The sequence below is a fragment of the Pteropus alecto genome, unplaced genomic scaffold (assembly GCF_000325575.1).
Source record: "Pteropus alecto unplaced genomic scaffold, ASM32557v1 scaffold25, whole genome shotgun sequence".
NCBI classification, from domain to species: Eukaryota; Metazoa; Chordata; class Mammalia; order Chiroptera; family Pteropodidae; genus Pteropus; species Pteropus alecto.
The window spans coordinates 16,467,344-16,490,813 of record NW_006441955.1 but is presented as its reverse complement, the minus strand read 5'-3'; the positions used below and the strand labels follow the sequence as shown (position 1 = coordinate 16,490,813).

Genomic DNA, 23,470 nt, shown 5'->3' with positions numbered 1-23,470 from the left:
GTCCCTAAATCTTAACCTCAAAATTTCACAGTGGCGTCTCCTTCAAGGTAATGATATTAGTTTGGAAGAGAAACAACAGGTGAAAAATAAATGAAAAGAGCAACCTTCAAAACTGGAGGTTTCTGCCTCTCATGTGTGCTGTGTCTGACCAGGCACGTGTTAAAATTTGTGGGTTTTTTTTTTAATGCATTCGTGACATTTTTAAATTTGTAGCGTTCACCTTAAAAATTCATATTTCTGTCTTCTTTTGAAGTCAAAAGATCTAGGAATATTGGGCCCTCACAAATGCTAGAGCTGGGCAGCGGCTGTCCCCAATAGACCATATATGTGCCTTCCTCTCTGCACAAATCCCATCAGCTTCTTTAACTCACATTTTTCACTCATCTGGCCCCTGGAGACACTTAAGTTTGCAACTCCTACATTAGACTAATATAAGAAAAAAACTAGATCACTTTGCCTCCGTTTTTTTACAAGTTGGTTGTGACCAGTTAATTGTTAGACCAGCTTTCATTTCAACCTTGAATGCACCCCAACACTTACATCCAGAAGAAATGTCTTTTCCGCATATCAGTGTCTCTTGAAAATATCCGGGACATTCAGCAGTGCAATACATAGAGGCATGTGGTTCCAGAAAGTTGTTATACCAAAGTCGAGCTGTTGTTTTATTAATCCTTGTGATCTGAAATCTTTCTTTGATGCCATTTTTATAAAAATAAAGTTTTCTTGGTTGGCAGTTCTTAATTGCTGCTTGGCAATATATAGAAATATTCAGACCCATCTTAAAAATTGTGGGTGGTTCTACCCAGATGCGGCCAGAGCAGTTTATATTTGTAATTCCTGGAAATAAGTAGATTAAAATAATAAATTCCATGTAAAACATTAAAACAGAAGATTCAGAAGAATATGCTATTGCATTTAAATTTATTCTTTCTATTAATTAAATGATTTTAAACAGAAGTCTTACTTATCATTTACATTTTTCAAGAAGCTGGGAAATGTAACTGGTGCCTTATTTCCCATAAATCTTCTTGGATGGTGTTGATCTGACTCTGGAAGTATCCACTATCCTACTGAAAGGATTCTAGTTCCGATGATGAAGCTACCTCTATATCTCTAATATAATTGTGTCCCAACCTATAGAGCACGGTTTTATGCTTGTCACTACTCTGAGTAACTTGCATCATTTGCAAAGTTTTCTTCAAGGTTTAGAACCCTGCCTTGGTGTTGCTTGTCTCCCAGTAAATTAAACCCTGCCACCTACCCATGTAGGATACCATTGCCTCCAATTGAAACTCTCAAAAGCCAATGGCTGTCATGCCTGAACTTCTGATGATCCCCTTCCTGGATTCCTCAAAGCCGCTTATGTCTGTCATAGTGCCAGATGTTTGCATGAATTATAAGATGGGAATAATAATAGCACATAATACTACTGCACGAAGTCATTGCGAGGAATAAAAGACTTACACAGTGCCTGACACAGAGTAACCATCAACAAATGCTTTGTGGGAGTGAATTAAATTAAAAATATTTATGAGTTATCATATAACAGTTATAAGAGTTCAAAAATAAAACATGCCAACTCAAAGTAATAAACTCCTTCGTGGAAATGTTTATATATGAGTTAAACTTCTGTCTATGAGGGATGCTTGAGAAAGGACTCTTGCATTAGGAGGGAGGTTGGACTTTTTTATTTCATTCTGTATGATTTTTTATGTGGGTATAATTTTTCCCAATATAATAATTTCTGATTCTTCAGAGATCCTAGCATAATGCCTTGAAAATAATAAATACTCAGTATTTTATTTGAATAAAAGGTAACAATAGATATTCAAAATACTACTGTACCTCCATGGCACCAATTGAAGAATATGTAAAGAGCTATTATCACATCCCATTGAACTGTGACCTGATTCATGCCTGAAAGCAGGAAAAAGCTCTTTGTTCTCTTCTAGGAAAATAAAAAAGAAAAATGTTTAAATTGTAATATTTTAATAAAATAACAATAAAACAATAAAAGATATTATATTTTTTTCTTAGCAGTTATTATTGTCTTTTTTTGGCCTTCTCAGTAATATTTTAAGTTACTATTGTCTTTAATGAGAACCTTTGACTAGGAAGAAAAGAAGGAAGGAAGGAAGAAAAGAAGAAAGGGAGGGAAGGAGGAAGGAAACAGCAAAGAAAATTCACTGGTCTGTGAGGAGGTGTAATATAGGTTAAGGAGTAAAACAAAAAATGAAATTTTACACTCTTCGAAAATCACTATGAATTACCTTAGTAGGATATTTTGATCCTTGATATAATACAATTCCTCTTCATCTAGTCTCTGTCATCAGTAATCTCTTTCTGCTCTAACTCCTGCTGATGAATTTTTTCTCCTGACCAGTTTAAACACCTATCAAGCTCCAGAAATATCAACCTTTGATGAGTAACACTTTGGAAAAAACAAAAAATTTCAGAACTTCCAGAGAAAAAGCATTCAAAATAAAGAAAGATGAAGTGAGACAAATTGACTAGTTAAACTTACAGAAAGCCCATTCATCTGTAAAGAACTCAAAGGAAACACATTATAGAAATTCCAAATAATACTGCCATTAGTTTACAACTGGAGTTACATTATTCAGTTAATCAGTTTCTTACATTATTAGCAATTCAGTTATTCAATAATCAATGTTATTTACTTATTTTATCTGTTTAATAAAATCTGAACCTTTAATATACCATTTTTAAAGACTGAGTTTCTCATGACTCATGAATAATTTTTTAATATTAGTAGGTCTTCTCTTTATAAATAATAGGCAAAACAAATGCTAAAATGTTCCTAGTTAGAAGTTAACTACTCACCTAATAGAATACACACAGTAATTATTATTTAAAGTGATGTGATATCAGACAATATTATAGTTTCAACTTTCATCAGTAACCACTGTATAAAATAAAATTTCCTCAGTAACCGCTGTAGAAAATAACTTTGCCCATTTATTTCCAAAAGGAAATATAACTGTTTTTAAGTATTTGGATGATCATTTTTTCTTTACCTTTTAATCCGTTTGAAGCGCATAATTCCACCTCAGAGCCAGGCTGCTAACCTGTGGCCTGCGTCATGTCTTCTTTTCCCACTGCCTATCTGTCAATGATCACTTCAGATTTTCAGCTATGAGGCAAATGGAAATGTCAGCAAAGCCCTGACCTACATTTCAGATTCTTAAAAAGGAACTCAAACTGTTCAATTCAAAATGACTAGCTCTTGTGTTCTTGTGTGACTATTTGGGAAAACCCAGATTACTGAAAGTGAACTGCTTTGTTAGTACTTTCTTTCTCAGATTAATTTAAAATTACCTTAATTTAAGATTCTCATCCAAGAAGTAGAACACATATACATGGTTTATCTGTCAAAATTTTGACACCAAAAATATGTTGCTTAGTTTTAATTTGCAACCAACATTGGTATTAATTATAAATTTGTTTCTTAAGAAAAGAAAATATAAATGATACTGTTGACCATTAATTTATTTACCAAGTATTTTTTAGTATCTACTATGTGCAAGGTATTGTTTGGGGCATTAAAGGTAAAATGGTGATTGATTACAGAACAGCTCCTTTGTTGTATTGTTTACAATGACTAAATTACAGATTAGTTGCTTTGAAGTATTTATTGTTCATGGCTTTGCAGGATTCTACAAGCAAATAAAAAAAATTACCAAGCATTTGGTTGGTTTATACTAGGCGTCTCCAGGGCCCTTTCTTGGCATACTTTTTTTCCTCATCTCCTCTATTTGTTTTACATGCAGATCGTTTCATTTTATATACTCTTTTATATTGTATATGATAATATTTCTTCTACAGCAAAATTCTTGAAATGGACAGTTATTTTCTTTTTTAATTTTTGTATCTTTAATACCTAGTACTTTAGAATACTCTGGGGAACACTCAAAACAGTCCTATGCTTAGATTCATTCTAGACATTGAAATCTTAATTTCTGTGTGGGAAGGCTGGGCATCATTATTTTTTAAAAGCCCCTCCCCACCCCCAGGTGACTATAATAAGCAGTCAGAGTTGAGAACCACTGGAATATACGAATGATTGTTTTTGAAGACCACACAGAAGAAATGACTGTCAACTGGGTTTTAATGATTCATTAACAACTGTCTAACCCGTGAAGGGGAGAGTGTGGGAAAACATTTCACTATCAAAAACAGAATGTGCAGGACGTGGTTCCATAGTGTAGCGGTCGTTAGCACGTCTGCTTTACACGCAGAAGGTCCTGGGTTTGTGCCCTAGTGGAGCCACAGTCCATGGTCCACAGCCATGGCACCCTGAACAAGCCGAATGTCTGATCTCAGAAGTTAAGCAGGGTTGGGCCTGCTTAGATGGGAGACCACTTAGGAAGACAAGGTGCTGTTGGCATAAATAATAATAATAATAGTAATAACAATAATAATAATAATAATAAAACAGAATGTGCAAGTGATACGGATGTTTTGGGACTGGCAAATGTTCCTGCAGGTTGTGGGGAATAGGATTTGAACTGGAAAATTAGATCAATGGCAGAACATAATGGGCTTTGTATTCCTGCTAAGGAGTTTAACCTTTATTTTGATGTGAGTCAAAAGATAGCAAAGTGTTAAACAGAGAAATAACATAATCAGATTGGATTTTAGAAAGATAATTCTAATTAAAGAGTAGAGAATTGATTGAAGATGAAGAGCCCAGTTAGGAAGCTTTTGAAAATCAAAAGCTGATGAGGACCTACAGCAAAGCAAAGGCAATAAGAAGAGAAAGAAAGAATTGAGAGCTATATGGAGGCGAATTGGACAGACTGTCATGACCAATATAGAAATGGTGACTTCTGGAATTGTCCTAACAACCTGTGTGGGAGGTTAAGGATTCACGACACGAAGAATGACCCTAGTGGCTATTTTCGCTGACTGAATAGAGAACGACATTAACCGAACACACAAAAAAAGGATGTGTGATGGTGAGTAAGTGATGAATTTGGTTCTGGGTATGTTGATTTGGAGGGACTTATTTTATATTCAGAGATAATTGTCAGATTGTTGTAGACATTGGTAAACTTGGGAGAAAAGTTCGAGCTGGAGATCTAAATTTGGAAGATTTCAAGGTGATTGCATATAAAATGCATGATCCTGAAAACATATATTGGTAAGTATATTTCAAGTTAACACATCATAAGGACAAATACATCATAATGCAGCATTTTAGATACGTGCCACCCCCCACCCCCGGCCCCACACACACACTTTTTAAAAATCCACTTTAGGAATCTTAAAGCCAGAACAGAAGGAAAAAACTAAAACTGTAGACCTTATGTAATTGTGCTTTTCCATAAATTTACCTGCCTGTTGTAGATTGAAAATATCTTTAGTTTCCCTGTCCAGAGGCAACGAACATTGTCATAAACTAACTGGCTCCAGGAAGGGGCTCTATGAGGTAGATAGGTTAAGATCTCCAAGTTTAAGCAGTATAACTAGACCAAGACTTGAAATATTAAATTGTTGCCTAGCGACACTGGTCTACCCATTGAAGAGCAAGCCTAGAAGGCTCTATTTTGCCTTAGGATACAGGTGCCAAATGTGGGTGGGAATGAGCAGAACAGGGAGTGGAATTTTGAACCCTGAAATGAGTACCTAGCAACAACTTATCTCTAAATAGAGGTAGAAAACCTACCACTTCTATATAGGGAAGTGACACGGCAGCTCTCACATTTTTGAATAGGCCTGGCTTATGGGTGGTAATCTGTTCAGAGAAGGGTACTAGAGAACTTGTCTTTAATTTGTGCTTGCATAGCAGGTATACCGATTTTACTCAGATTACTGCATTTCCTTGAAATGGCTTTAGCCGGGGGAGCATCTTATATTATATGTGTATGAAGCTCCTAAGCCATGCCCTTGGAATTACCACTAAAAACACAAATAACATTAGATAGAATCAATTTGGAAGGCTTAAATTTTGTTCCATAATGATCTAGCAAATCTGTATAGAGTGAGGAAATCAATATTATGAAAGGACAGGAAGGGAGAAGAGTGGTTGGATGAGTTGGTTTTTAAGAAGAGAAAGTGGTAACAGCGACCCATAGAGGCCAGAGGAAGTCCCCTAATATATGAGTACGCTCAGGGAAGACATTTTTAGCATTTCTGCACAATTCTTGGTAAGTAGGATGCAATGGTCAGCCCAGTCTCTCTTTACACCTGAGTGGAAAATAGTGTCCCCCTTACTGTATTATAACGGGTAAAGTGTGATGGGGTCCCTTCTCACTTCCTGCCTGGGACAAGACATATATCTACTTTCTTTTTTGAGCAAGTCACAAATCGAACCAAGATGACAAAAGAAAGCCTTTAGAAATGCAAGATAAAAATAAGACAAGACAGGAAGGATTTTGTTTGTTTGTTTGTTTTTCCTGAAATACATAACAGGAACTGTACTTTGAAACAACTCCCCAGTTCTTGGCTAGAATAAGTCTAATTGTTTAATAAACTGTTGACGATAAATGCGCTTTTTCCTCTAAGCTTCTTTTTTTAAAAAACCAAGAGAGGCAGTTGCATGGGTAGGCCCCCAGAAATGGAGGACGAAAAAAGAAGCCTCCCTCATGTCCACAGATGTGCTAAGAGCTTGATCCTGGAATATAGAACTCTTTTGAACTCTCCAATATATGTAGACTGTGTGTAATTAAAGTGAAGAGTTACTTGGTGATTGATGGTGCCATCCTGCATTCTGCTGTTATAGGCCTAATAAATGGCTGCACATTCCTTTAGTGCCTTCTCTCTGCTAGCACACACTGTGCCAGAGGCTGTGACTACAGAAGAAGATGCTAATGGCTTTCAAGGACTCCGAAGTGGGAAAAAAGATGGTATTTAAAAATTACATTGAAAAGAATAAGATGCTAATGGAAAGATATGAAAACAGTTAAGAGGGCAGAGAGGAATTTACAGCAGTCTAAGGTCCACACTTTTGCAAGCTTCAGCCCTGAATGCTAACTCTGGTAGAGCAAAGCTTACCTGATTTGGGTCAATAACTCAGGCTCGGTTTCTTGCCTGTTTCCTCCAGTTTGATCTCACACTTGTGACACTGAACTAAATTTTATTATACCAGCTTCCCTTCCCTCTTTCAACTCATTATCCTATCATCCTCCAATGGGTGTGTGTAGCACGCCATATTTATTTTGCTTCACTGAAGTGCCCAGCTCTCTGTCTGGGCCTGCCTTACTTTTCAACACTCACAACTCTGAGTAATTACAAAAAGTACAATTTTAGTTCCACAGTCTTTATTTAAAAAGGTAACAGAAAATATTATTCATTTCAGAAAACTTTTAATCAAAAATATTGAACTTATTCTTCTAACTTCATGACATAGAAGTTATAACTTTAATTATCTTGAGGATATTTTTACCTGGTAGAACTCGTTCCTCAAATTAGCCAAAATAAATGAGGTGTTTTATTTTATTAATTTTCTCAAACACCAAATTAATAACTGTTATTCATAAAAAGTCATGTAGACTCTGTGAAGAGAAATAAATACCATAAATCTTTTGACTCATCCAAAGGATGGTACCTACATGCAGCTGCTCAATTCTTCTCAACATCAAACACCTTATGGCTCATTCAGCTCTGTTGGAGGAATAGGTGTTATAGGCTGAATCATCACTATTTCCTGTAAGGTATGCATTAAAGGTCAACTTTGTCTTATTTGCTCTGAGTTTCTTAGAAACTTAAGAAGTGGAGGTGAATTCAAAACCTTCAATGTACAACTCTAGCTCTTGAAGATTGCATACATATTTTAAAGAGGTCAATTTCCAAATTATCAACTTCCATATGTGCCTTTTCCTAAATTTGATTTTTCTGAGAATCTTTCTCTCACTTCATAAAGAATGGTATTCCTCCATCCAAAATCTCAGCATTGTGTATTACCATAGATATAAATAGCTCCAAGGTAAAAATCAAACAAATAAATGGGAATATTGGTTTTAGGAAGGCTTCCTTGGATAACTGTTCAAGGAGCTTTAAACTCATAAGGCTTCTAGTCTTTAATATTTTTATATATTTTTAGAATATATATATATTTTAGAAAAGAAAAGCTTACTAAAATACTTATATGTCAGTTCATGTTGAGATATCTGAATTTTAGCCAGTCTGGGAATATTTGGGCCCATTTTAGAATAGTCTAAATCTCAAGATCAGAAGCAATCTGAGGGGGACTTATAGTTATCCTATTGAATGTAAATGAGATTTTTGATGGACTACCACATTTTTTTCTAGACACACTGGATAAAATTCATGTGTAAATTTCTACCTTTCAGATTTGCTGTCCTATAGTCAATAAGAAAATTTATGCTATCGAATCATATTATGACCTATTGTTCCTATTACTAGTCTCACTTATTTCATCTAGATGAAATAAATGTTTAATAATTTCTATTGTCTGTATAAAAGAAAACAAATTGATTTATGTTTAATATTTTAGATGTCAATTTAAAAATATGCAAAGGGGAACATAATTTTAAAAACTTCTTTTAAGGGTACTTAAGGAAAACATTTAGACCACTTTACTAGATGAAGTTCAACTATATAAGCCAAACAAAAAAAATATGTGGAAAAAATACACTAAAATAACAATAGCGGTTTCTTTGGATTATGGAATTATGGTTACTTTTTAAATTTTTTTTTGCTTTTTTATAACTTCTTATTTTATATGATGAGTATGTGGAATAATTTTAAAACATTTAAAAAATATTAAACACATTGAAGGACAATGAAAACTTTAAAAGAAGGAATATGAGGAGCAAGTTCCTTCCTAGTAGATTCTAAAATATGAGACAACTGGAGGGCATTAGTGATATGTCTACTGCTCTACATATTTTACTTATGCAAATTCAACTGTAAGTAGAGGAGGGAGAGTTTTTATCCCATTAAACTCTCCTTCATTCTTCTTTTATCCCCTCCAAAATAGACTTTGAGCCTTTAGTGACTCAAAGAAGAGAAGGCCATATCAGAAATGTAATAATATTTTTTATAATTGAGGTATAATTGGCAAAATTGTATATATTTAAAGTGTATAACATGGTGATTTTGAATAAGTATGCATATGTGAAGTGGTTATCACAATTGAGGTAATTAACACATTCATCATCTCACATGGTTACATTTTAATTTTTTGGGCGGCGGGAGTAGGAACTCTTCAGATCTACTCTCTTACCAAATTTCAAGCATACAATACAGTATTATTGACTATAGTCACCATGCTATACATTAGATCCTCAGAATTTATTCATGTTATAACTAAAAATTTGTACACTTTCACCAACATTTCCCCATTTCTCCCACATCCCCAGCCCTTGGCAACCACCATTCTCCTCTGTTTTTATGAGTTTGACTTTTTTTTTTTTAAGATTCCCCATATAGTGATATAAATAATACTTATCTTTCTCCGTCTGGCTTGTTTCACTTAGTGTAATGCCCTTCAGGTTCATCCATGTTCTTACAAACGGCAGGATTTTATTCCTCTTATGACTGAATAATATTCCATCGTGTGTGTGTGTGTGTGTGTGTGTGTGTTTATAGTTTAATGAGATAAAAATTCTCCCTCCTCTACTTACAATTGAATTTGCATAAGTAAAAGATGTACAGCAGTGGACATATCAGTAATTCCCTCCAGTTGTCACACATTACACACACACACATTTCATTTTCTTTATTCATTCATCTATCAACAGACACTTAGGTTGTTTCCATGTCTTGGCTATCGTGAATAATGCTGCAACAAACATGGGAGTGCAGATATATCTTTGAGAAACTGCTTTTGCTTCTTTTGAATATATTTCCAGAAGTAGGATTGCTGGACCATATGGTAGTTCTATTTTGAATTTTTCGAAAAACCTCCATACTGTTTTCCATAATGACAGCACCGATTTACATTCTCACTAACAAGGTATAAGGGATTTTTTGTTTGTTTGTTTTTTGTTTTTCCCATAGCCTCACCAACATTTGCTATCCCTCGTCTTTTTGGTAATAACCATCCAAACAGGTGAGCGTTGATATCTCATTGTGATCTTGATTTGTATTTCCCTAATGATTTGTAATGTTGAGCGCCTTTTCATGTACCTGTTCACCATTTGTACATATTTTTTGGAATAATGTCTATTCAGGTTTTCTGCCCATTTTAAAATCAGATTATTTGGGGGTTTTGCTGTTGTGTTGTATACATTCCTTATACGTTTTGGATATTATCCCCTTATCAGATATATGTTTTGCAAATACTTTCTATCATTCCATAGGATGCCTTTTCATTTTTATTGTTTCCTTTGCTATGCAGAAGCTTTTTAGTTTGATACAGTTCCACTTGCTTATTTTTGGTTATCTTTGTCTGACTTTGGTATCAGGGTAATGTTGTCTTGTAAAATGAGTTTGAAAGTGTTCTTTCCTCTTCAGTTTTTTGGAAGAGGTTGATAAGGGTTAATATTAATTCTTTTTAAATGTTTTGTAGAATTCACCAGGGAGGCCATCTGGTCCGAGACTTTTCTTTGTTGGGAGATTTTTGATTACTGATTCAATCTCCATACTATCAATCAGTCGCTTTAGATTTTCTATTTCTTCATGATCAATCTTGGTAGGTTGTATGTTTCTAGGAATTTATCCATTTTTTCTAGCTTATCAAATTTGTTGGCGTATAATTGTTCATAGTAGTCTCACTATCCTTGTATTTCTGTAGTATCAGTTGTAATGTCTTTTTTTTTCATTTCTGGTTTATATGAGTTTCCTTCTTTTCTTCTTAGTCTAGATAAAGGTTTGTCAATTTTGTTTATCTTTAAAAAGAATAACTCTTAGGTTATTTGATCTTTTCTATGATTTTTTTAGTCTGTTTCATTTATTTCTGCTCTGGTCTTTGTTATTTACTTCCTTCTATTAACTTTGGGCTTAGTTCTTCTTTTTCTAGTTCCTTGAGGTATAACATTAGGTCATTTATTTGAGACCCTTCTTTTTTTTTAATGTAGATGTTTATTGCTATAATAATAACTATTATAATAATGATACTTAGCATTAATTATTATTGGCTTTGATGAAAATTTGCATCATATGCTATAAGTGATAGATGCTAATAGGAAAAAAGGTTTTTTATCTATTCACTTTTGCCAATCAGTGGAAGAAAATACTTATGCAAATACTTTCAAATTTGCAAATCTATTCATGCAAATGATTTTAAATATTGAAGGTCTCCTCCAAAGATTTAGAGTTCTATCCACTCAAATGAAAAAGTCAGGACCTGTCTGCATGGAAGCTAATGATCTTTAGTGGTTTTCATTACTTCTGCTCATCTCCTTAAAAAGTAAAATTCTTAAGAGTTGATACAATTGACAATTTAAAAAGCATCGTTTAAATACTACTCTTCAATTGAAGTGTGTACTCAGGTTTTTGCTTTTGTATTTGGTTTTGCTGGCCCATGCAAATAAGACAATCGTTTTGATACATCATTACTTAATAATTGTCAACTTCTCAGAGTGACATTTCAATTTAATGCTGAAAAGAATGCAGGAATGAGCTTGAAAATTCATTGTGGAAGAAAACAAGCTAGTGAACAGCATTGTCCAAATTATCCATTTTATGAATAGTTCCAGGGGAAGTTCTAGCTGTGGAGGTTCACAACCATCATAGGCCCGAGTCTTGCTCTTGTGGTGCCTGTAATAGACAAATTACTGCAACTCTACCTGTGTTAGCCTCGCCCTAAAGAGTCACATCCAGAAAATCCCAGTTGTAATATGCTAGTTTTATTTTTCATAATACACATTAAAATGAACACATGGCTATTAAATAAAAGTGTTTATCTGTGTACCACAAAAAAGGACTCATTTATCATCAGAAGTACACACAGCACACTGAGAAAACTTGCTTTGGATATCCCTTGTAGCAAACTAAAATTTTAAAGAACTATAAGAACCATTTTTTCCCCTTTACTTTGTCATATTTTCTCTGTCATTCTACCCATTCTACTCATATGCACTGCATGACAGCTTTTCGGTCAATGATGGACCATATATGTGATGGTGGTTCCATAAGATTATAATGAACCTGAAAAATTCATATCATGTAGTGACATTGTAGCTTAGTGATGTCATAGCCATCTTAACCCCATAGCGCAATGCATTAATTACTCAAGTGTTTGTGGTGATGTTAGTGTAAACAAACCTACTGTGCTGCTAGTCATACAAAAGAATAGCACATACAGTTATGCGTAGTATGTAATACTTGATAATGATAATAAACTACTGTTACTGGTTTATGTATTTACTAAACTATACTTATTCATCATTTTATTTTAGAATGTACTCTTTCTATGTATAAAAAAATTTGCTGTAACACAGTATGCCATGTTAGACTGGGAACAGCCTCATACATCTTGTGTTTACCTTGTCTCTTGATTATATCATTTCTCTTGTGCTCGACTTTATCTTGTATTGCTTTGTACAATAACATGTTATATATGCTTGTGGCCTAGGAGAAATAGGCTATCCCACATAGCCTAAGTGTGTAGTAGGCTATGCCACCTAGGATTATGTAAATATACTCTAAGATATTCACACAATAAGGAAATTGTCTAACAACACATTTCTCAAATATATCCTCATCGTTAAGTCATATGTAACTGTATATATTTTTTTAAATAACTGAATTAGAGGGTTTTTTAAATTAAGAATGTAAAATACAATATGGAATCATTCTTGCCTTTCTAGAAACATGCATTGAGAGGTATAACTCAAGTAAAAGAAAAATTATTCTTCATTATTTTGTTCTGTCCACATTTGTTCTGAGCTTTTGTACTTATCTACTTTTCGACCATTCATTTATTCAAGGACTATTTATTGAATGTTTACTATGTTCCATTAATTATTTCAGTACTGAAAATAAAGGGATAAACAAAACAGACAAAAATCTAGTTCTCATAGAGCTTACATTTTAGTGTGAAGAAATAGTAAGTAAAATATAGTCTAGATGATGATAGCATTTGGAGAGAAATAAAGTGGAAAAGGCAGAATTCAGTGTGCTCAGAGAAGTTCTTGCTGAAATATAACACTTGAACAAAAATCTGGTAGAAGTGAGAGAGATGGTCATGGAGTTAATTTAAAGGAGAGTGCTTCAGGTAGACAGAATCGTCGGGAGACAGGGAGGATAGAGAAAAAGAAGCTTTGGAGTGCATTAGAGGTTCACTACTGAGGCTGCTGTGAGAGTAGCAAGGTAAAGAAGGGGAGGACACAGGGAATTAAATCAGAAGGAAATGAGTTCAGAGAAGTAACTGCAGTGAAGTGTGGTGGGCAATAGTGTAAGGCTCCAAGAGGCCTTGGGCTCTTCTGATGATTGAGATAAACCACTGGAGAGTTTTAAGTAGAGAAGTGACAACGATTTGACTTCCAGAATTCTGGCCTAAGCAGCTAGGAAGGTTTGGGTACAGTGGCCATTAATTGAGATGGGGTAAAACCTGAAGAGAAAATACTTTGCTGAGGAATGGGGAAGGGAGTTAGGAATTTGTTTTGAGACATGTTAAGTTGAGAATGCCCATTATGCATCCAGACGAAGATGTTGAATAAGCAGTTGGTCATAAAAGTCTGGAATTCAGAGAAGAGATCCAGGCAGGATATAAAAATTTGAGTGTCATCTGCATATAGGTGGAATTTAAAGTCATAAACATGGATGAAATTACCAAGAAAGTAGATATAAACTAGAACTAGAAAAGGGAAGAAGTCCTAGGATTGAGCCCAGAACATTACTATATAAAGATATCAGGAAAAATAAACCAAGGTAAAATTTTCTAATAACTCTTCTTAAGAAGCTTACCAGGAAATTCATTTATTTATGAATTAAAAAATAACTATATAGTCACAAAACTAAAGAATTTTGATGCTAAAATAGACCTTAACCTAAAGGATGATGAAATTCAGCCTTTTGGCCTTTTGGCAGCAAATACTTTGACCTTTAAAAACTAGCTGACTGAGTCATTTATCAAATTTTAATTTAGAGTTTTAATTTCAGTCAAATTATGAGCAATGATTAAAATATGAGCCTCCAGTATAAAGTAAGCAGATTAAAGTAAATATGAGGTTGCTTGGACAAAAGAGGAATCTAGTTTTAACTCAAGGATTTGGGTGGGGAGACCACTCAATTTCACAAGTATTGAGTGAATAACTACTATGTATAAAACACTCAATAGGGTAATTTGGGAAATAGAAATATGAATAAGACACTTTTTTCCTTCAGAAAGATTGAAATAGAAAATGGAAAATAAGATAAGTAAAATGTGATAAGAGCCACAGAAAGGCAGAGATACCTCATGGAGTTTCAAGTTAAAGAAAACGGTTCTCCACTGGGAATATTTTAGAAGGCTCCATAGAGGACATGACATTTAACATAGCCCCTAAAATAAGGGTAGGATGGGATTTTGACAGGTAGAAGGTATAGTATGGGCAAAGGCCCTGGGGTGGGAGTATGTTGTTTCTTTCATGGGTATTAATGTCCCAAAACTATTGTTATTGTCATCCATATTGTTTGCTTTCATTGTTTTCTCCTACACTGGAGGAGCAGAGAGTACATAAATAATAATTAGTTTTAATCCATTAAGAAAATATGCATATATTTGCACACCCATGTTTATTGCAGCATTATTCACGATAGCCAAGAGGTGAGAGCAATCTAAATGTCCATCAATGGAGGAATCGATAAAAAAAAATAAAAAAAAGTGGCATATATGAACAATAGACTATTATGCAGCTCTAAAAAAGAAGGAAATCCTCCATATATTACAACATTGATAAATGTTGAGGACATTACATTAAATGAAATAAGTTGGTTACAAAGATAACTACTGCATGTTTCCACTTACATGAGATATCTAAAATGGTCAAACTCATAGAAACAAAAAGTGGATTGCTGTTTGCCAGGGATAAAGAGGAGCAGGAAAAGAGGAGTTGTTGTTCAATGGATATAGCATTTCAATTTTGCAAGATGGAAAATTTCTAGAGAGCAGTTGCATAACAATGTACATATAGTTAATGCTACTGTATTGTACACTTAAAAATAAAGATGTTAAATTTTGTTATTTTTTATTATAATAAAAAAATAGAAAAGTGATCAATTGTAAATGACCAGAACAAATCAAAATAGTTTAGTCAAACACAGGAGAATTTTTTGGTTCAGAGAACCTAAGAGAGCAAGGATGCAGCAGGGCCTTATGAATAACTGCAACAGGGACCCTAAAAAGCCCCTAGTTGTCACCCTCCACCTCTTGACTCATCTTTCTCACATGAATCTGCTTTCTCCAGAGTGGCCAACATGGCTGATAACTCCCAGGTTTTATACCTCAGACTTTCTACCACAGAAAGAATGCCTGATGTTTTCCTAGTTCAAAATATTGAGAAGAGCTCTCAATTGCCTGGGGACCAACTGATGATAGGATCTTGTAAAAAGATCTTACAAGGAGTCAGATCTTGTAAGAAGAACTTGGTAAGTCCTATGGGAACCATACAATTGAGAGTGGAATTGGGGGAAGGTATATCAGTTAGCTTTTATATCTTCAATGCTGTATAACAAAGCACCCCAAACTAGTGGTTTAAAATAGTTGTTATTTATTTCCATAGATCTGCATATTGGCCGGAGTAGCTGTACTTCTGGCTGTGGTGACTAGGGTGGCTGTATTCTACACATTAGCCATCTTCCTCCTGGGGGCAGTAAGCTAGCCATGGGAGATCTCTCAAGTTTAGGCTCAGAACCACCCTAACACATACACTTGGTCAAAGCAAGTCATATGGCTAAATACTAAGTCAAGGGACAGAGAAATACTTTCTACCCACAGTTAAGCTTTAATCAGAGTGTGATGCAGGGGATAGGGAAGGATGGGACTAAATCATTTAATTTACCACAGAGTAGATTTGTGAAACAGTATCCAGAGGAAGATTGGATGTTGGGCAAACAAGACATAGGTGTCCTCTATAATGTTATTACATAGATACAAACACACTAAAATCCAAAGTAGTAAATTTTATTAATCCTCAAGTGTGAAAGTAAAGAACAATTGGAATAGACCTAATTAACTTTTACAAAACTCTACTAGAAACTACATAGATATCATTTCAAAGGAGAATAAATAAAAGTTATTACTATTCTGAAATAATTTTATTTTCCCATAAACTCTCTTAGTTAAGTTTCAAAGAAAGCATCTTAGAGGATTCTATGTTTATATTTCTTTTTCTAACTGTTGCTTCTTTAAGAGTAGGTCATGCCTTAAACTTTCTAATCTTTATGTGTTGGAAAACAAGGCACCAACCAGCATGTAACAGTGGGAAAGAGAAATATTCTGAAGTCAGGAATACCTGAGTTTAAATTCTAACTTGGCCATTTACTAGTTGGATGACTTCAGACAAGTCACAAACCCATTTTACCATCAGTTTCCTCTCTGTAAAATGTGAATTATAATATATACCATATAGGATTTGGGAGAGGATGAAATGAGAGTAAGTACATTATATTGTCTGGCACATAAGTATTTAGTAAATGTCAGTTTCTTGGTTATGGAAGTAAGAAATGAAATAAAGCAAAGTTCCTATATTGAGTTCAATGCTTTGCTCCTTTCCACACTAAAAATCTAATGCATTACAGAATTTAAAAAGTCTCAAATGAAATGGAACACAGGTTTACACAGAAAAAAAAAAGGGAGTAAAATATTGAAGTCATTAGCACTGTACTTGAAAACAAAATTCTACTGAGGAAAAAAAAGCCATTGTGTGTTTTGTCAACTATTCCTCTCAGTAGAATCTCTGGCAACCTAACTGTGAGCATTTCCATTTCACGTTTCCGTCAGTAGTAGAGCTCATGTAATTTAATGTTAAATTATACTAGAGTACAGTGGCTTAAACACTGAGGAAATGACACCTTTCACCATTTATAATTTGCAAGCATGATTCAATTATTTTAATTCAGTAAAGATGTTAACTGTATAGTCAGTAGCTAACCAATTTTCTCTTTAAGGATATTTCTTCTTTGTGCCTTCTTTTCTTCATAGTATTGGAAAATCATTGTTTACACTTGTGAACACATTGTACACAGGCAGTTTGTAGTATAAGCTAGGTTGCAAAATTTCTACTTTCTCGTTTGACAGAGTAAATTTTGGACAATGAATTTAATTTATTTATCTTCTGTAGACACCTTTATACTTTATGCATTCCATAAGTGGTCCTTGCTATAGTCTTATTTGTAAGAACATTTATATTTTGATGAGATTTCCTTCTTAAGTTAGTACTAATCAGTTGTTAATAAAAGAATGATTCACTAAGTTAGAGTTAAATCTTTGTTCATGGTTCATTCTGAAAACAATCTAAAACATCAAATCCAGAGCACAGTATTGTTCAATAGGAAACAACTCTTCAAGAGTTGTATTACTTCACATTGTACCATTTTCTTTTGTGAATGGCAAAATTATAGATATATTCATTTTTCTAATCCAAAATGCTAAATTGGAGTTTCAAGAGAAATTTAGTAAAGCTGAGACAACTTTTAAAATTGTCATTTTACCTTAACAGTATGTATTTGCATATATTTTGCCCACTATAAATAACTCTGAAAATCAAATTTCCTTTTCTTGAACAATTTGTTAACCCCATTAGATCATAGTAACCACAGATTATATATAGCACACTGATTTCTTATTAGATAACTCTTTAAATATATCTCAACTTTAGCCTTTTCACTTTAAGTCATTTTCCTATTATGAATATAAATGTCTTGCAGGTAGCTTAGCAAAAATTATTCATTTATATCATTTTGCTGTGTTTGTATTTGCAATAGTCAGCATCTTAAATTATAATTAACAGAAATCCAATTCAAATTAGTTAAGTAAAAAAATGAAAATTAATGGGGAAAAAACAGGGCCTGTTATAGAATTGATGGAATTTCTGTGGAGAGTAGGTAACTTCAGGTATCTCAGGGAGCGAAACTTCAAACTTGACACACCCAGGACTCACTCTCTATTTCACATGCTTCATCTCTCATCTGCTTAATTCTTCTAGGCTTCATTATCTCCTCCAAGTATTTTCCACATAGAAGCCCAAAATTACAACCTTTTATGCCTCAAGAAAAAAGGACTCTCTTCCAGAAAAAAGTCCCTGAGAAGGATTCTGGATTGCTCTGTCTTGGGGCCTGTACTCATTCTTTAGAACAATCTCTTTTCCTAGAAAGATGAAATATCTACTATGATTGACCAAAACAGAGTGAAATTTGTATTTTAGGATCTGTTTACATGAAGGATCTTGGTGTCTCTGAAAAGACTTCAATCCAAGGGAAAGATATGTCATGGCACAGAAGCATGGCTTAAGAATAATGAGCCAGGATAAAGGAAGACACATAATTATGAATGTAGTATTATTTCTGTCTATCACTTAGATTATTTATTGGCCCAGCCCCCATGAATTTATGCCTAAGTCCTAGCATGAAAGGAATGCATTAAAAAGGTGAGTACATCTGAAGAGCTATTTCACAATGGTCTCTGTGAAACACTGAAGTGCAAGAGGTCAGCAGAATTTATGACAACAACTTCTGGAGTGATCTGAGACCAGACCCCAGAGTAGACATCTGCATTCTCAAATCAGGTGTTAGCAGCATTAGCATAGACATTGGTAGGCACTAGTAACTGTAGCAAAAACTTTGGAAGACAGCAGAATTATCACTTCGATCATTGCATGCACAGGAAATAATTGTAAAGCTAAGACAATATAATATTATTTTAGAAGGGTCACTCTAGCAGCACCTCGGAGTATGAATTAGAGATGGTTGAAGATGGAGATAAGAAAATTAGTTGTTTAGAAGGCTTTGATAACCATCCCAATTAGAAAAATAATGAGGGCTAAGACAGTGTGGGAAGGGCAAGGAGGAAGAATTAAAGAGGAATGAGATGATTTGGTGATTGATTAGGTATGGACAGTGAAGGAGAGGGAGAAATTTATTGGCAGATTACTCGTATTAATCAGGATAGGCTAGGATACACTGCAGTAACAACAAATCCTGTAATCTTCAGAGTTTAACAGACTTTTTTTCTTTCTCATGCAGTGTCTCCAATTTGTAGCACTGCCATCTTCTGGAATCCATGGCCTCTAAGTTAGCCATAGCTGATGAAAAAAAAGAAGAAAAGAATACCATTTCTTAAGTACCTTTGCCTGAAAAAGACATACATCACTTTCATTCCTATTGGCTAGCACTAGGTAGATGGTCTCAACCTAATTGCAAGGGAGGTGAGAAAATGTTTAGAAACACGTGAATATTTGGTGCTATTATTGTTAACAGTTAATCAATACCGGATTAGCAGTATGGACTCTTAAAATATACTGCCTGAGTTTAAATCTCAGTTTCTTTACTTACTAGCCATGTAGCTGTGGGCAAGTCTCTTTCCAGTTCATAAAATGGTATTAACTGCAGTACTTAATTGATAGGTTTGTTCTGAACATTAAATAACATAATGGGATAAGGATAATAATAATAATAATAATAATAATAATAAAAATGTGCAAATTAAAATAATTCCAACATTTCTTTCTTAATAACAAGGTGAAAGGGATAACGAGGGTGAGAAAGAACAAATTTAGGAAGTGATGTAAATGAACTTGCATACATATTGAATTTGCAATGCCTGTGATACCTCCAGTGGAGATGTTTAGTAGGCAATCAAAATGGAACTGGAGCTTCAGAGAGAAATGGGGCTGGAAATATAAATCTAGGAATCATTGGTAAGTAAGAGATGATTTAAACTTTGGGTATGAGTGAGATTGTCTACGGTAAGTGATAAGCTTGAGGGAAAATATAGTTTGAAGGCAGAACCCTGGGTATTACCAACATTTAAGAAGTAAAAGAAGAAAGAAGAGACTACATTAGAACAATCAAATCATCAGGAGAAACCCAAAGGAAGTAAAGGGGGAGTTTGAGAGAGTATCACTCCTTTTGAAATTAATCATGATTTAACAATATTTAATTTTACATTTTGTTAAAAGATAATGATATTTGATACAAACTTTAAATTTAATCAACGGAGTTTTAAGTAAATCATAAGTAGCTTAAGAGAAAATGTTTAGAAACATGGGTATTTATTTTTATAATATGAGAAATGAACTCATAAGAAAGGTTATAGTTATTAGAATTAATAATAATTTTTGTCAGCAATTTGATTCTGAAAACAACTCTCTTATTAAAAATAAAAGTCTTCCTGTTATTATAAGGAATGCCAATGTAAAGAGACAAATCATGCCTCAGTAGCAGCAAAAAGTAAAGAGACATACGAAGTAAGAAAGTAGCTCAAGTATTAATTCAGTAGTTCCACTGCACTGTAATAAGAATTTCAAAAACTTATAATGGATGTAAAGATGGGCAGGAGATATGGGACAAGGGAAACATTAGAGGAAGATTCTTTCTGAAAACTTATAGTAACAGAAACTTAATTTCCAACTGGAAAAAGGAACATTTGGGGGAAGTTGTTTTGCAGCCATTATCATGAGATATTCGGTGTATTTCAAGTTATTATTATTATTTTAGTTTTCAACCACCTATACTTTGCTATACTGCCACCAAGTGGTAGGAAGTTTATAAAAATAAGAGAATATCATGTTTTTCTCTGCATTTTATTCTTTTGAAACCACAGTACTTATCTTCTGAAATTTTAGTTTATTAGAATTAATAATACTCAGGAGAGAGAGAGAGAGAGAGAGGGAGAGAGAGACAGAGAGAGAGAGAGAGAGAGAGGAGAGAGAATGAGATGAGATTACTTATTGGTCCCTATGATCAACTCTGTTGATGTCCTCCTTATATCTCTTCGGTCCACTCTTGAGGTTACCTGTAGCTTCATGCAGAATTCCTTTGTTTGTCAAGAGCATCTTATCTCAAGCACCTGTGTCTCTCTGCCTGGAGACTCTCTCTGGTCTCAGGAGTGTGTTCAACCCATTTGTTAGGCAGTGTTATAATGGCCCAGAATAACCAAATTAATAAAGGATGAGAGCTGTGGATATATATTCTAGTTTTTCACTCATCAAAGGAAAATTTTGCAATGCGTTCTACATCAATTTCATCAACTCTCAGAGCTACCCAGGGGAATTGAGTACTTACTGTCCACAGAAGTAACCCATTCATTAATTCATTGACTTCTCTGTTTTCCTTGCTTCAATTCATCGCATTTCCTAGGATCATCTACTAAATCAATTCCTTGTGCCAATTTTTTTTTTTTCTTTTTTGCTTAGCCTCCTTTTGGGAGAAACCAAAAAGACCGCAGAACCCTTTGTAATGATATTTACATTTTCATTATCAGTTCATCTTTAATTTTACTTTTAAAGCAAAAATACTTCTCAGCACTATAGCCTAAGTCATGCCACTCATTTCCAAACAATCTAAAGATTATTTATCTCTTAGCAAACTGCAAAATTTGTCTTGGTCACAAACAGGATATTCACTCTGCCTAGGTACTGCCTGTGATGCACATGTATAGCCTTATACTGTATGGGGGAGTAGAAAAATCCTGACCTTGACAGAAAAAAAGTTAACCTCTCACTAACTTACTTCATCAAAGTAGTTAACTTCCTGAGTGTCAGTTTTCTCATCTATAAAATGGGGAGAATAATACCTATCTCTTAAGTGTGTGAGGAAGATTAAATGAATTATGCCATGAACACAGGGTCCAATTAACAGTGGTTCATTCTTTAACGAAATAACATAGATAAAAAGCTAGCAAAATGCCTCCCAAGTATGTCTTAAATTACTTTCTCTCTACCTTCTTTTCTTAAAAGTTTTACCTTCTTTCTCTAAATAGGATCAAAAAGATGAAAACAACAAAAGGACCTATTCTTACATATCCTATAAAACTCTTTGTAATAATTTTTCTTATTTGTAAATAAGTTACTTATTTGCTCATTAATACTCTCTCCAACCTATTTAATTTATTTTTATCTCTCTCTCTCTCAAGCTTCTTCTCTTCATCCTAATTTCCCAAAAACACTCCTCCAAGTGACATTGCCTGTTTTGTCATTGGTCTATTCTGACTATAAAAATAGTATTTTTCTAATTTAGTTTTAGAGTATTTTTGAACAGTTTAAAGTAACAAAGCAGATTTCTTAGAACTTTTCTTGAAAGTAACAGAATCCCTTACAAAATAAAAGTATACATTTTAAAATATCACATTAAACTGTTTTTCTGTCATAGTTGAAAAGTTGAAAAAAATGAATTTAGAATTATAATAGTATTTCCAACCCTAAATTAATCTAAGCAGGAATTCTACATTCAACTCAGCATTAGAGATTCTGTTTTGATTTACTTGGATGAATCCTCACTAGTTTTGATACAAAATGTTTACATCTGATTTTATAAATCATAGGAGTCACTAAACTATTATTTCTATTCTATGATACAATCTATAATTAGGAGTCTTGAAGTCAAAGTTAAAATATCTTGCTCATTTCAGATTTTTCCTGCCTTAAAATCAAAATAGATTACTGTATTGTAAAATATCTTTGAGAGCAGGACAATTAGAGAGGCTCCAGCTCTTATTCATGCAAAAGTGTATTGGTCACCCCCTCAGATAAAAGTGCCACAACCTGATATAGAGAACAGAAGCATTTTCAATGGATTACTATCAAATTATCAACAACATTCCTTTTGTCTACACTCAGCTTTTCTAGTTTTTGTTGGTTTACCCCTCGCTTTTAAAATCATTATTAATTTTTTAATTTTTAGCTTTGCAGACAAAAGGGGATTCTACAGAAAGTAACCTCAGAGGATAATCTGATCATTAATCCCTAACTGGACAGGTCATGGTGAGTAGTCATGCCTCAGACATATAACCTCTTTAGTAAAGCGTTTATCTTTGTCTTGAGCAAGCCCTGCTCATTGTTTCTGTGCATCTAGGTTAACACACCTTTGAAATGCCTCTTTTCAGGCCCCCCCTAATGTATAAACCACCCTCACGAAGGCGCATAATCTTGTTGACTATCCTGTAACCCAGTCCCTATCCTTGCTTTCTCCCACCTTCATGTAATCTTCCTTATTTTCCCTCCTTGATTACAAATGCATAAAAGAAGATGCAAACTGCCTATCTAAGAAGCATTTTTTCTCAATCTGTTGAGATCATGCTTCCAGGTGTAGCTTCCCGCAGGGCTCAAATAAATTTTTCTCTACAAGTTTGGATGTCCTTATGTTGACAGCTTTATGTACTTTTGTAAAAACTTTTTGAGTGCCAAACGGAAAGACACTTCAAACTTTTTTTTTCAAAGAGGTTTTTGACTTTTTCAAATTTCACAAGAATAAAAAATGCTTTGGATCATGTTTAAGTATTGTAATAACTTGTTGGATGCAAAATAATACATATTTATATGTAATCCCTACTATGCATTAGACTTTGTGCATTTAGAAAATACAAAAGAGTATAAAGTGTTGTGGAAAACTCCCAAAACCAATC

At 34.0% G+C, this 23,470-nt stretch overlaps 1 protein-coding gene across 1 annotated transcript in view; it reads right to left on the bottom strand.

Moving 5' to 3' along the window:
• IL23R (interleukin 23 receptor) overlaps window positions 1-3,088 on the bottom strand; it is a 57,081-nt gene extending 53,993 nt beyond the window's left edge. The window contains exons 1-3 of the mRNA XM_006919301.1: window positions 3,036-3,088; window positions 1,846-1,945; window positions 541-837 (exon numbers count right to left, since the gene is read on the bottom strand). Coding sequence (XP_006919363.1) covers window positions 541-837; window positions 1,846-1,915 — 367 coding nt within the window. The 5' untranslated portion in view covers window positions 1,916-1,945; window positions 3,036-3,088. The remainder of the gene's footprint in view (window positions 1-540; window positions 838-1,845; window positions 1,946-3,035) is intronic.
• Between the last annotated feature and the right edge of the window lie 20,382 nt (window positions 3,089-23,470).